The following is a 15,749-nucleotide window of genomic DNA, read 5'->3' on the forward strand; positions in this document are numbered from 1 at the left end:
AACTCTGGGCTTGGGTGTCACCAGTGTGTGTGTGAAGGTGAAAGAGGCACTACTATTAGTATTCTGTGTTGAAGGGAAGACTGGGGCCATACAAGGTGTGACTCTAAAAGTCAGTTCCCAATAATCAACCTCACAGAACTCACCAACATTCTGGATGGCAATCAGTGTTCCTTTGTGCCAGGTCTTGGTCCTTTTCTTGCCTAGGATACGCATGCCAACTATGAGGTCTCCGTCTTTGCTAATGTCACCAACCTGCATTCCACCCAAGGAGCTTGTGGGCGAGGATGGAATAGAGGACACCTTAGATGGATGCGAATCTGCAAAGAAAAGATGTGTTATTGAGCAGAACTCAGTTCACGCTATCATTACGTTCCCACATTACTTAATTCTGTTTCAATCACAGCTGCTACTCCTATCGCGCTACAACAACCCTTCTGGGACAAGAGAGATACTGGCGGAGCTCGGAGCTGCCAGACAGGCCCAAATTCCATAATCCACAAAGCTCCTACAGTGGATACATCAGTCCACTGATTCATCAGACCTGCACGACATGGATTCTAGGACACAAGGTCCATATTCTTTTTTTAAAATATTTCTGGCAACTGCCTCTATTTAACTTTCTTGATAGAAAACGAGCAGCAGAGGTCAGTAAAATGCCAGAATCACGTTAGCATTCTCTAGATTCCAGTCCAGAAACAGAGCTTTGGACTATTCCATTTCCAGCTGAAAGGCAATATTTCTCTCCATGTGTTCCCATACCTGGCGTGTCACGCAGTTTGGTGCTTACTTTCCCTCCAGGTTTAAGAATGGTAGATGTTTCAGCACCCAGGCTAATGTGCTGCATAGCTAAATAAATACAAGGTCCCAAAGGCGAGACCGATTCCATTGCAAATGCTGTTTATTATGGCACTCGGGTGCTTTTGTTTTTTTTACAGTTAAGTCAGTTCTGCTTTTGCATTCCATAATGAGGATGCATTGTCAGAATACAGCATTAATAGAATGCGGTTACTACATTGAACTTAGTCAAATGTTTCGGCAACATCTTACATTCTTCATTTATCATTTTGCTATATTATCTCTGACCTTCCATCTGATCCCCTGATTTATGTATTGGATTTGCATTTCAAAGGAAGGGTCTGATAAATTATTTGACAACTGTGACATGGAGCTACACCGCCCCCAACCCCTCTATACCAAGGACTCCAACTTGTTATGTACGAAGAGCTACTTATGTTCAATGAACATCTTACCAAACTACTAATATTACTAGAGATCAAGAGGAAACCCCATTAATAAGATTACATTAGTGGCCACCATTTGCAAGACTACAGCAGTGATCACCTCCGGCATGGCTGCCAGTAGTAATGTACAAAAAGCTGTGAATGTGGAAAGCCTCTACATGGGGAATACATAATAGCCATAGCTGCTGTGCCCTTAGCTCCAAGTTAATAATTTTAGAAATAGCCTCTCCAAAAGAGTATTATTTTTATCACTCAAATATCAGCTTTAAATATACTTTGGAAATTCTGCAGTTTTTCACCAAACACCAACTATGAATTCTGAAAATACACACATTTTCGTTTCAAATACATGCTTTTAAAATACAGTTTTGGCATACATCTATTAATTCAGCCAAGCAAAGCTACTAATTTAGTTCATTAGGCTGCAAAAAGGTGAGCTAATTACAGGTAAGTTTGGGAGCTACCAGTAGTTCATTAGCTACTTATTGGAGGAGCTGGGTCTAAACTATTACTTCAAGGAGTCTTTAAACCCACTGCCCAACCCCCCAAACATCTATTTAATCCAAGGAACTCTATCTTGCTGCCTGCCTCTGAGACTACTCCCTAACACCCAATATCCATAACACCCACACTGCAAGTTCCTCGAACTATCTGTAACGTACGCCCTCACTTCCCATTCCATTCTACTAAGACGCACATCAATGAATCGGTTGGGGGAGAGCTAGACTGCAGTAACAGCTTACATTGTTTCCTAATAAATCTTTTTCTTCCACCAGACAGTTTCAACTTTGTTAACACTGTCCTGATCGACCTACCATGCTTGGAATGCACATGTGGATAGAGCCACCAAATAGCTAGCTTCATGTTGCCAGAAGAATTCAATAAACATTTACTACACTGGGTTACTATGCCCTCAGAATCGATACCCATCCCATTTTGTGGAAAGGTCCACTTGACAAGAGTGACGTTTTTAACTTAACATAGAATGCGGATGTGGACCGACATGAGGTTTACATCAAAGCAATACCGATATTGGTCGCTACAGCTAGATTTGGGAACAACAAAAATTTTAACATACACATTTCCCGTTCATCTCTGGCAAGACATGAAAGAGTAGTCAAAATGAACTTGGAGCAGCTTCCTATAGAAAGTTGAGGAATGATAAATCCAAACAAACTTTAAACAAGCACCACACAAAGAAACGTATGCTCTGAAAATGTTAAGTACATGCATGCTGGTATGCAAACTCTGATTATTCTGTAGAGTGAGGTGCACATGGACGTGATGATACACACACTGCACATTAGAGTGTCACCCCAATGTTTTAACCATGGCTATTACAAACCATCTCAAAGAGCTTGCATTGCACAGATATGCAAGTGCGCTCTTACATTCTCCTTGGAAACCTCTCCATGATAATTTCGACAGAAAACAAACTTGCTTGGGGATTGTATTTTTAACAAAGAATACTACCCGCCTCCCATCATATTTTGCTGACCTTTCTGTGCATTTGATTTCTTGGTGACTGCTTCCATAAATTTTTGAACATCTTGAGCAGATTTCCTCATGGCGGCCATCGCTTCACGTAACTGACATGGGAATGATAACAAAGACAATATGTATTTATTATTGACACACACTACTGAGTTAATAGCTAGGGGTGGACTTACAAAAGAAACCACTTATAACTAAACGTGCGCACAAGAGGGGCACATTTTCAACTCACCAAGCTCTGGTCTTTCGAAACCTTATAAACTGCATCACCTGTCAGAAACACATATTAAAATAACATTAATTACATTCCAAAATGTTGCATTTGTCCGAAAACAGCTGATTTACACCAGAGTCTGGGCTTGCTGTAAAGGTTGGAGGTCAAGTTCAAGGTTGCTGGGCAGAAAAATATATCTAAATGAGGGAGTTTACAACTCACTAAGGGCAACATCTATTTGTTCCCTGAAAAAACTGCAAATCTGGAGAAACTGGAGACTATACGGTGTCCGATAAGTCAACTTGAAAACAATTTTCGTGGGTTCAGTTATGCAGCTGCAAACAAAGAAAAAATTGTGAAACAGCTCATGACACAGCTGATATTCTTAGGACCTTAGCATGAGCAGACAGAGATCTGAGCATAAGCGATCCATTAAACTCAGTTGGACATCCAACAACTGGAGTTGAAGATAGCTTGGGAGACTGACCTGTCAGTCCAAACACCCAATTAAGTTTGGTCTGGTCACAGGGAACCAGAACGAGGCTTACAGCAGACCACCCATCACATTGTCTATTGGGTCCTGACTAAGCTCCGCAAAATAGAAAACAAACAACTCAAAATATTTGAAATAGGATGATTTGGTGCAAAGATACAGGAGTTCGAACTGCAAGTGCGAGTGTAACATGGGTTAAATAAGTTTACCACTCTAAAGGATTACAGAATGTAATACATCTGAATAAATTAGAACAAAGTATAAATATTCATAAAATCTTTTATTTTTTTAATAAATCACAGCTTTACCACTCAAGCTCTTCTGCAAGATGGACAGTGCGACAAGGGCTTTGCTCTTTGTGAAATTCACCAAAGCGAAGCTGAGTAGCAGTTGGATTAAAACACCAGTACAGTCTATACTGTCTTATCTATATCAGGCTTGTTTAGATGAGGTCACTACCTAAACTCCATTTTAAAGAACAACTACCCACCAGAGCCGACGCTGAGGACGTCATCGTCTTCATCGGGGATCTCAATGACTTCCGCAGGTCTGCCAGAGCCCTCGTCCTCAGAACTGCTCTCACGATAGTTCAACCCCAGCTTGCTGTATAAATCTTTCACAAGAGATTCACAGTCATCGACGGCACTAAAGGGACACATAACAGTGGATGTTAAAAGTATTAGTAGCAATACACCTGATCCACCCCTTAAACTCACTGCCACTTTAACAGCATAATGTCGGATAAAGAAAAAATGGTCCTTTAGACTTTATAAAATTGAACAAACCCTCTACCCAGGCCTCCACCTGCGCTGACCTACTACAATAATATACACAGATAATTAACACTGGCAGTGTCAGTCCAACAGAAGATCTTCTGCAGTGGTTGACACCTGTTCTTAATAGGATTTCTAGGGTGAAAAACCACTTCCTTGTTTACATGAACTTCCAGCAACAAATGCAACCTTGGTTACTCAGCTATATCACAAGCATTCCCACGACTTAAAATATTCAACAAATGGGAGAGTCTCCATTGCACGCCTATTAGGCAGATCACAGGCATGTGGACGCAGTAAGTTTGTAAGGTGCACAACGAACGATATAAAGCACGCCATCTGCTTGTATTGCTTCGCCCTCCCAAATAATAGAAAATACCGCACCCCACACTGAGGTACACACACGGCGAAGCAATAAAAACACCTGTAAAGAGATTTCAGTCTCATAAAATGAGGCAAATCGAAAGACTGTATTCATAATAAAGTATGGGGTTTTATTTGTGCAATACTCTCACAAAAAGGCTTTCCCAGATGTCAAATGAACAACATTCAAATGTATATAGAAATATATATGTGCAAGCAATAATAACACACTTATAGGTAGGCAAATGCAACTGTTAACTGCAAGAAATAAAATACATGGAATAAAATACAAGAAAATAAAAATACTGGTTGTCCACTGCAGGAAATCAGAAAGATTTATACACTAAATACATCAGATGATTACGACCACTGGAGACTTTAATGTGCACACAGACACACTCACACATCACAATGTCAATAATCAAAAGAAAACACCTCACCAATCACTCTTTCTCTGCATTCTTACCAACTTGGCTGGAGGAGCCCATAAAAACCAGGCAGAAGCTTTGATCAGGACCCTAAAAATAAGTTCCCTGTGGCAACACGTCTGTTCCACAGCAAGCTCCCATCTGGGTACCAAGATTACCTGCCTTTAATACCTTTTATTCAACCGGAGGAGAAGGATCTAGAAACCTCGCCCCCTTTCTTTTGTTACGAAAAACCGAGCTGACCGTACTGGTCTGTGCCAAGGTCAAGACAGAAGCTGGCCAGGCCCCTGTATTTTGACACCGGGAAAGAGCTGTACATTCCAAACATTTCTCTGGCAACAACAATCTCTGCTCTGAAAGGTACCAAGCACGCATCCCACACATTCTCTCAGTGACGCTTATGAAAGCCTCCAAAAGTACAGAAAACAACCTTGAATACGAATAGCCTAAACAGCTTGAGTGATCTGGGGGCCTGCAGACAGATTCAGAATTCGAGATGGCATGTCAAAGCCAACAGTAAGAACTTTATAATACTTCCCAGTGTACAACACAATGCACATTTGTGCACCACTGCCTATAGCATCACACACTTCACTTCCTAATGTACATCATAATGCACATTTGAGCATTACTGCATATAACACTGCACTCCGAGACCAAGAAGTACATTCCACACCTCTCTCTCTCATATGCTTTCAAAAGCACATCCAACACGTTCTGTTCCTTGCAAGGTTGTTCTACTCTGTGAAAGCACTCCCACTCTGCAGCTACAAGGAGACACAAATGAAATCTTCAAGGCAAAGTGCACATGCAGGAAAAATGATGTAGTACATTCAAGAAAACACCTAAAGTCAATTAAGCTAATGGTAGTCAAAGGTCGTCACGTGGTCCCAATATATGAGAGTGCCTCCGGCACAACATTACTATACTCAATTCACCACATAACCAATGGCACAGAAAAACGGATGACTGCCAAGAGAAAAACGTCGTAGAAGGCATGAGTTATAGCATGTGCTGAAAAGCATAACTAGTGGTTTTCACTGGTTTTATGGGTTTAAATTTTCTGAACCATAATTAACCTTTGCTGCTAAGGTTAGATCTAACTAATCACAGGTTTGGCTCAGATATATTGTTTTCCTAATAACTTTGGCATTGTACAACAAGTCTGCACAAAACGTTCCCAAAGGAATGTTCATGCGATTTGCTTTCCGCATATCACATTTTATGCAGTCGTTGAGCAGGGAGAAAAAAAGTTTGGAGGGGCAGGTCCAGAAAATGACATTTGCCCTTTCAATTCCCATAGGAAGATTTTGACAGCGGAATTATACCGAACTGATTGAGAAGGAAGAACATTTCCTCAAGAAATTGCCTTTGCATGCTTTGGTATAAATCTGTCAGTGGTTTTCAAGGAATTAGCATCATCAAAGTGTTTTTGGAGGTCTCAAACCAAGCAACTCTATCACTCAAACGTAGAAAAATATAGATATGTGGACCGTTAGTCTGCAGATTGTCTGCCTACCTAGGTTCAAGCTGCCCATCCCCCACAGGCCTTGCGCATTGGGGGATGGACAGCCATGGCAGGAAGGTAGCAGTCTGGCCATAGGCCAGGCCATGCATCCAACCCCTGCTTAACACAGACAAAGGCCATGCGCAGCAGTGAAGTACGTCATAAAACAAACAATGAAAATCACAGAAAGAGCTTCAATTACAAACAGATTTCTATTTGTAGTTGAAATGCATAATAACCACTGAAATGTGCCAGTTTTGTTAGTGAGCACACTCGAAACACAACATAATTCACAGTCCTCCACAATGTTAACTGATTTTTTTTCTGTGCCACGGGGTGATAGGTGTTTTGTGCAGAGCAGACAACTATGAGTTATGTTGTGTTTGAATATACATAAACATATATCCATATATTCAGAGAAAAGCACGCCTTCTGGGTAACGAACTAGCTTTATGCCAAATTTGGTCTAATTTTCCTATAAAAAGTGCATCTTGACACCAAATCCATATATTCAGAGAAAAGCACACCTTCTGGGTAACGAACTAGCTTTATGCCAAATTTGGTCTAATTTTCCTATAAAAAGTGCATCTTGACACCAAACCATCCCCCCCCCCGCTTGTTTTTTAAGGCCTGCTGCTTGGCAGATCACACCGAAACCTTAAAGGGAAGGGCTGAGGTGGATAAAAAAATGTGGGAGTGAAGATTCGTTAAACAGCGCCAAATGCTTTTCTTATGGAAACTTGGTTCGAACTATAACCACCCAATGGCGACTGCCACCGAGATTATATAAAAATAAAATATATATAAGTGTCAACGCAATGCAAGCGGCGTCCTGTAAGAACTGGCGCAGCGTGATGGGAGCTTTTAAACGGTTCTTATTTTATGAGTTAGAAAAACAAGATCATTTATTTGAATCCGTTGCCACAGGTCATGGAGTGCAGTGATTACTGACAATATATACAATTAACATACAGTGGAACCAGGCCATGTAGCTCAGAGGTACAAATAATAACTGCTACCGCAGCGCCATTTTGAAATGTCATAAAAGTAAACAAAAAGCATGAATTCCAGGATTCCTTTAGCGTTTGCAAAATTCCATATTTCACATTTTGAAGTGAACTTGATACAATTGCCATAGATCGCTGCTGTGTGCATGACGCAGGACATTATTTATATATTGGTGCGCAAGTCAGTAAAATTACTGGGTACCACTCGTTCGAATAACAAGAGCCCCAAGATAGAGTCCCTTAAGTTTTAAGAAGATTCACAATCTCCACATATGAGGATCCAGATCCAGAGATGCTGAAGAGTGGGCTAGTAATTCCAAAAGCTGCTCTGTCACTATGATAAGAATACTATTATAAGATATGCCTTTGAAGGACAGAACTACATTTTTGGAAGAAATTGACAAACTAAGCCAGGAACTTGAAAATTTGGTGTCTAAAAAAATTTATGAGGAATTCATAGTGAACATACAGTCAAATGTGGATAAAACAGAAGAAAATAAAAATAAAAAGCAAAGGAAATGTGTACAAGACTGTAAGGACTATCAAGCAGGAAGAATACTTCCTTTCAATAGAAAATATGACAAGTTATAAACAGAAACAGCCCGGTCAACTGGACCACTGAGAGAAGGAAGCAAGAATCAATCTGCAACTCAACTGGAGGAGAGACACATCTCAGAAAGCAACATTTCGAATATATCAAAAACAACACTCGCACGTGGTGAATCTTCAGAATCCCAAAGAAATTTTTTCCAAGGAGTGTGAGCTAGTAAATCAAGGAAGGTCAAAGTACAGAAAAGTACACTTTTGAAGAGAAGAGGCAGAGGTTACAGAGGCAACAGAGGATCAAACAAGCCAAAAAGAATGCAAAGACAAGACAACAAAACCCCAGAGGGAATGATGACATGGGGAAGACAACAAGCACTATGAATGTGGTAAATCTATCGAACCGCATGTAGGAAACTGGGGTCACCAGTTCCCTGGGGGTAGCCTGGCACGAGCAGGTATGCACCCGAAAGCTCAGGTGTTAAGTGACTACACAGCACATGCATCCACTGAGACAATAGGTGTATGCAAGGACTTAGACCACACCAGTTCGTTTGATTCAAATTACTAAGCTTTTATATACGATTAGAATCAGGGCAAGCAAGAATTCACAGTAGCAATAACTTATTAGTTTCCCTTAAAAACACATGTAGTACGTCACTTGCCTTACTCGGCCATAAATACTTAAATAAATAAATATTAAACATTAAATGACTGTAGGCCTGGCAACAGCCTTGCTCCTAGCCAGCACCTGCAAGAAATCCGTTATAAAGACATTCAAATAGCATTTCAACAGACCACAATAACCTTAGTACTAGGCAGGGATGATTAACTCATCAGGCTACATTAAACATTTCATGAGGAATAACATGTCATTACTCAGCATTTAACAGGTCATGACATAACTGTCGGCCTTGGGGCAACCTTCTCTTCTGTAGGTCTAAGCATTTCATCAAGAATCAATATGCTATAAGGCCGGAATAGTCATGGCATAAAGCAGGGGTAAACAGTACCTATAACCAGATCATTAGGCCACGATAAGTCTTTCCATGTGACTCGGGAGTCAAATGTACCTTCCCGGGCTCTAGCCCAATTCCGGGTGATTAGTGGGCCCAATGGGACCAACGGGGCCCAGCAACAGTTTTCTCCGAGGGGAGGGGCGGTTTCGGGGCCTCCTACTCACTCCTGGGAGGCCCCGTGTCTATTTGAGTCCTCCGCCCTCCGCCGGGGCTTTACCTTTATTCTTCGGGCCTCGACGGCCCCTTGCGAGAGTTTCTGATGAGTGAGAGGGCTCCTTCTCTCCTCGTAGCTCTCCGGCAGAGTTTCTTCCTGGTCCCGGGCCTGCGGTGGCGTCTGAGGCCCGGGAACCAATCAGGAGGCAAGAGCGAGGGGAGCTCGCTCTCAGCGGCCAGTAGTGGGGCAGGCCGGGTGGGCGCGGCAGCTGCAGCCAATGGCTCCGCGGCGCCGGATGGGGGCGTGGCCGGAGATACCACGTCCCTGGTAACGTGATGCCGTGGACGGCTTCAGCAGGCCCGGCGCGGCCTAGTGCGGCCCAGTGCGGCCTTCTCTGACGTAGCGGCGGCCCTCTCCTGGCTCCGAGGGCCGCCGGTGGGGGGGGGGGGTTGTACCCAGGCAGTTCCAGACCAAGGCGGTGAGTGTTGTCCGGCAGAGTGCTGCTCCAGGGGCACAGCGCGATCACGGCCTCGAAGCGCTGCGGGATCGCAGAGCCCCAAAGTCCCGGAGCCACGGGGCAAAGTAGAAGGATTCTGTCACAGCTTTTGGGGTCAGGCGCGGCCCTCAGCACCACGACGGCGGCCCTCCCCTGGTACCAGAGGCCGCTGGGGACAGATATCCGCAGTATCGATGCTCCCTCAGGCACAGCAAGCAGCTCGGGGCACAGTGGAAACTTGAGGAGGGCAGCGCAGGACAGGGGCAGCGCTTCAGAGGTGCACACCGGTCATCAATGTCAGCGCTTTGGTGAAACGCGATGTGGGGACAATCAGGGGCGGCAACGCCGGCAAGGCAGCAGTCCCAGCAGTACAGGGCTAGCGCTAAGAGGGTTGAGCGCTTCACCGGAAGCCACCTCCCTCAGGTTTAGGCTGGATAACAGTCCAAACAATTAGGCAAGGGGGGGAAGCGGGACAGCGCAGGCCCAGATGAAGTCAGAGGGGACAGGGATGGCACGGCCCAGTACCTGACTGATCCCCAATAGTCCAGACTGGCGCAGGGGAGTTTCTTCTTGGCGCTTGTTGGTTCTGGCGCCCTTTGGTTGCAGTAGGGGGGGGTTGAGATGAAGGCTTTCCTCAGCAGGTCACTTCAGGTGGTCCCTGGGTTCCCCTTCCGCCGGGCCAGATCAGTGGGCTAGTTCAGAGTTCCTCACACAGCTTGGTGGGCAGCGCCTAAACCCTGTCACCCCCAGTGGTATAGGTTCCTGACTAGGTCCTACTGCCTAAATCTCCTGCGTAGGTTCCCCCAGGTAAGTGATGCCCCAACTACTCTGCTCTGCTCTGACAGGAAAGTTTCCCTCCCTTTTCCTTATATAGCGACAGTTGGCAGTTGGCAGTGGCAGTTGGTGTCACCTCCCCTATTCTAGAAGGTTCCAGGAGCTTCCCTCATTCTAGCTATGGGCAGGCTGGCAGGCTGGTATTGCAACATTGTTTAAGGGTTCCAGCCAACTCCTGGCTACTAGAGTGCACCTGAAAAGACCATGCTGCAGTAGCAGGGGTCAGTGGCAGCCATCTTAGGGGAAGAGAGCACCTGCACCTTAGCATTGATAAGCAATGGAAAGGTGCCCAGAGACCTACGGCCAACAAAAAGTAGGTAGGAAAAATGAGGCCAAGGCGAAAAAAAATAGGGAAAGACCCCCCTAGTGCTGACAGGTCTAACATGCATCCCCCCCAGCTGAAAGTGGGGAGAGCTACCCAACCTCTAGGGAGTTCTCGTCACTAAGGCGGAAAAACCGGGAGAGACCGTCAGCATTGGCGTGGTCAACTCCGGGCCGATGTTCCACCCGAAAGTCCATCCCCTGTAGGGAAATGGACCACCTTAGCAACTTGGGGTTTTCGCCTCTCATCTGCATGAGCCAGCGAAGGGGTCTGTGGTCGGTTTGAATCGGGAAGTGAGAGCCAAAAAGGTACGGCCTCAACTTCTTCAAGGCCCAGACCACAGCGAAGGCTTCTCGCTCGATGGTACTCCATCGCCGTTCACGAGGGAGGAGTCTTCTGGAGATGAAGGCCACAGGTTGGTCCTGGCCGACGTTGTTGAGTTGCGATAGCACGGCACCTACGCCGTGCTCAGAGGCGTCCGTCTGCACGATGAATTCCTTCTGGAAGTCAGGAGTGGCCAGCACCGGAGCGGTGCACATCGCGCGCTTCAGTGTTTCGAATGCCTCCTGGCAAGCAGCCGTCCAGATCACCTTGCGAGGCTGCTTCTTGGACGTTAGCTCAGTCAAGGGGGCTACGATGGTACCATATCCCTTGACGAACCTGCGGTAATATCCAGTGAGGCCGAGGAAAGCTCGGACCTCAGTTAGGGTTTTGGGGGGCTCCCAGGCCATGATGGTCTCAATTTTGGCCTGGAGGGGTTGCACCTTACCCCCGCCCACCAGGTGTCCCAGGTACACGACAGATCCCTGTCCAATCTGGCACTTGCTAGCCTTGATGGTGAGGCCAGCGCGTTGCAAGGCCTGCAGCACCTCCTGGAGATGCTGCAGATGGTCCTCCCAGGTGCTACTGAAGACAGCTATGTCATCCAGGTATGCCGCTGAGAAGGACTCCAGGCCAGACAGCACCTGGCTCACCAACCACTGGAAGGTGGCCGGAGCATTCTTGAGCCCGAAGGGCATCACTCTGAATTGGAAGTGGCCCTCGGGGGTGGAGAACGCTGTCTTCTCCTTTGCTCCATCGGCCATGGCAATCTGCCAGTACCCTGATGTCAAGTCGATGGTGCCGAGGTACTTGGCTGCTCCCAGCCGGTCAATCAGCTCATCCATCCGTGGGATCGGGTGGGCGTCTGTCTTGGTGACAGAGTTCAACCCCCGATAGTCCACACAGAACCGAAGTTCTGGTGTGGTGCCCGGTGGGGCCGCTTTTGGTACCAAAACAACCGGACTAGTCCACGGGCTGCTGGAAGGTTCGATCACCCCCAGCTCCAGCATTTTGGCCACCTCACCCTGGATGCTGTTCTTCACTTTATCGGACAGCCGGTAAGACTTGGTTTTTACAGGCGGACTGTCCCCTGTGTCCACATCATGGGTACACAGATCGGTAATTCCAGGCGTGAGGGAGAACAACGAGGCGTGCTGCGCCAATACCTGGTGGCAGTCCCTCTGTTGCTCTGGGGTCAAGGATGGGGAGAGGACAACTTCCTCCACTGAACCATCCTTCTCCTTGGCCGCTAGAAGGTCAGGAAGAGGCGCACTCTCCTCCTCCTCGCTCCCATCCGTCACCATGAGGAGAGCAAGCTCAGATCGCTCATGGTGAGGCTTCAGGCGGTTGACGTGGAACACCCAATGGGGCTGACGGGGGTCTTCAAATCCACGACGTAGGTGGTCTGGCCTCGACGCTCCACAATCTCGTACGGACCAGTCCACCGGTCCTGGAGGTCACTATGCTCCCCAGGCTCCATGACCCACACCTTCTGTCCAGCGTCCAACTCCACCGTCCGAGCGTTGCGGTCATACCACTCCTTCATGGCGGCTTGGCTAGCCTCCAAGTTGTCTGAGGTTTCCTTCCACAGCTTGGCCATCTGGCTGCAGAATGCCAGCATGTAGCTGACGACATCACGGGGAAGCTTCTTCGAAGTCTTCTCCCACCCCTCCTTGACAAGGCTGAGGGGTCCCCTAACGGGATGGCCATAGAGCAATTCGAAGGGGCTGAACCCGACTCCCTTTTGCGGCACCTCGTGGTACGAAAACATCAGGCAAGGGAGGAGGATGTCCCATTTCCGCCTCAAGTCCTCTGGCAGGCTCCGGATCATCCCCTTCAAGGTCTTGTTGAAGCGCTCTACGAGCCTGTTAGTCTGGGGGTGGTAAGGAGTGGAGAACCGATAGGTCACTCCGCACTCCTTCCACATGGCCTGCATGTAGGCCGACATGAAGTTCGTGCCCCTGTCCGACACCACGACCGTGGGGAATCCCACTCTGGTAAATATCCCCATTAGGGCCCGCGCCACCACAGGTGCAGTGACGGTCCTCAGAGGAATAGCCTCCGGGTACCGAGTGGCGTGGTCCACTAACACCAAGATGAACCGGTGTCCCGCAGAGGTCGGAGGGTCCAATGGTCCAACGATGTTGATTCCGACCCGCTCAAAAGGGGTCCCGACCACTGGGAGCGGTTCCAAAGGGGCCTTCACTTTGGTCCCCGTCTTGCCACTTGCCTGGCAAGTCTTGCAGGTCTTGCAGTAGGTGTCAGAGGCAACTCTCATCCTGGGCCAATAAAAATGTGGGACTAGCCTCGCAAAGGTCTTGTCCTGGCCCAGGTGTCCAGCCAAGGGTATTTTATGCGCCAATTCCAACAGGAAGGCCCGGTAGCATTGGGGGACCACTAAGGCCCTCAAGGATTCATGCACCAGAACCTTAGGCTCACTGTAAAGGAGGCCATCCTCCCAGTACACGTGAAAACTGCCGGTCTCCTGATAAATCGCTTGGGCTTTGGCCTGTCGCCGCATGCCTTCAAGCGTGGGGCACTCCTTTTGCGCCCAACAGAATTCCTCCCGGCTAGGCCCTCCTTCCACATGCCACTCGGCAGGGGTCGGTGGGTCCCCCACGGGAACAACCTCCACCTCCGCGGACTCCGGAGGTACCTCCACAGGCTCCCCATCCATCACACGGGGTGTGTCCTCCACAACATTCTCAGGACCAGCACTGGGTCGGGCCATTGTCCCAGGCTCCAATCCGGGTTGAGCTTCTTGCCGGGCAGCCATGGACCGCGTGGCCACACAAGTCCATCCTGGTAACCCCAGCATCTCAGTGTGGGCCTTAAACTCCACTTCCTTCCAGGCGGTATGTTCCAGGTCATTTCCTAGCAGACAGTCCACAGGCAAGACAGGGCTTATCGCAACTCTCAACGGGCCTTGAACTCCTCCCCACTCAAAGGGAACCTGCGCCACGGGATAGTAGCTCAGACTGCCGTCAACCAACACGGCTGGATGGAATACATCAGGTACCACTTGCTCCGGGGACACCAGCCGCCTCACAACGGTGGTCATGCTGGCACCTGTGTCCCTCACAGCGTCCACCTCCTCCCCATTGACCTTCACCCTCTGCTGGTACTTAGCAGTATTCGATGATAAGGGCGTCACTGGGACCATCTCTCTATCCCCAAGTGAAACCAGGGTCAGGCCTGTCCACTCCCCTTCCCTATCTAGGGGCAGCTCCATCCCAAGCTCTACACTAGCCACCCCGGGACTCTTGCACCTGTGGGGGCTGGGGGTCGTTTGCGACACTGGGCATCTCCCTTGTAGTGTCCGACCTCTCCACACTCATAGCACCGGACAACTTTTGGCTGCTGACTCTTGTCAGGGTAAGTGGGTTTTGGGGTACTGGACTGAGGTGGGGTACCTACTCCTCTCCCAAGCTGTCTAGTTTGTGGGCCTCGTGAGAACTCCTCCTTTTTATCTCCCCCCTCTTTCTTCTGGGGGCTGCCATGTCCACCTTTCGGGCCATCTCCCCCGGGGGCCTTGTGTGACACCCGGGTGCTGACCCAAGTATCCGTCTCCTCCGCAAGCTCACGGGGATCAGTCAGCTTGCGGTCCACCAGATGTTGGCGCAGCTCCGGAAAGCATTTATCCAAGAGGTCCTCTCTCAAAAAAAGATTGTACAGGCCCTCGTAATCATGCACCTCGCTGCCACGCACCCAACCATCCAGAGCCTTACGGGCATAGTCAAAGAAATCCACCCAATTCTGCGTGGACAGCTTATGGCTGCCACGGAACTTCTGGCGGTACCTTTCGGGGTTGAAGCCAAACTTTTTAATGAGCGCCTCCTTCATGGGGGAATACCTGAACTGTTCCGCCTTATCCAAGTACAGGAGGGTGTCCCGGACGTTGGGAGGTATATAACGATACAGACCACCTCCCCAATGTTTCTCGGGCACCCCATGGGCGGTCAAGGCCACTTCATACGCATGCAACCACCTAGCAATGTCATCCCCCTGTGTGTAGCTCGCTATCACTTCCTTGGGTAACCAAAATCTGGGCTCCTGTTGAGCCCCTTGTACGTTGCCACCATTAGGACTTCCTGGCGAACCCAACTGCAATGGTCGCAGCTCCATTTCTTTAAGCTGGAGCTCGTGCGCCAATTTCCTTTCCTCCATAGCTAATCTTTCTCTCTCCAAAGCAAGCTTCTTATCTTCCCTTTCTCTCTCCCTCTCGTGCTCTAGCTTGGCAAGCTCCCACTTCAATCGCCTCTCCTCCCTCCTGTCCTCATACTCCTGCGACGATGCACTCCCCCGGGATACACTACTCCCTGCCCCGGAACGTCTTCCTGGCAACACATTGTCAAACATATCAATGTTGAGCAGGCCTGGGTCTTCTGGAGTGTCCGCCTCCCCTTGTGTGCCCTGTCCCTCCTGTTCCCCATCCCCTCTCTCCTCTGGGTGGGCCCATACCCATGCCCTCAAGGCGGTACGGAGTTCTTGTGGCTCTCCGCCCAACCGGCACCCCCATCCCCTGACAAAATTCCCTAAG

General features: G+C 48.2%; 1 protein-coding gene across 3 annotated transcripts in view; it reads right to left on the minus strand.

The window, feature by feature from the left end:
• Positions 1-15,749, minus strand: part of SETDB1 (SET domain bifurcated histone lysine methyltransferase 1) — a 144,250-nt gene that overhangs the window by 113,254 nt on the left and 15,247 nt on the right. For all 3 annotated transcript variants that reach the window (XM_078669412.1, XM_078669410.1, XM_078669411.1), the window contains 4 exons: positions 3,933-4,087; positions 2,968-3,005; positions 2,740-2,830; positions 144-317 (listed from right to left, as the gene is read on the minus strand). In XM_078669412.1, coding sequence (XP_078525538.1) covers positions 144-317; positions 2,740-2,830; positions 2,968-3,005; positions 3,933-4,087 — 458 coding nt within the window. The remainder of the gene's footprint in view (positions 1-143; positions 318-2,739; positions 2,831-2,967; positions 3,006-3,932; positions 4,088-15,749) is intronic.

This window comes from Lissotriton helveticus, chromosome 12 (genome assembly GCF_964261635.1).
Source record: "Lissotriton helveticus chromosome 12, aLisHel1.1, whole genome shotgun sequence".
NCBI lineage: Eukaryota > Metazoa > Chordata > Amphibia > Caudata > Salamandridae > Lissotriton > Lissotriton helveticus.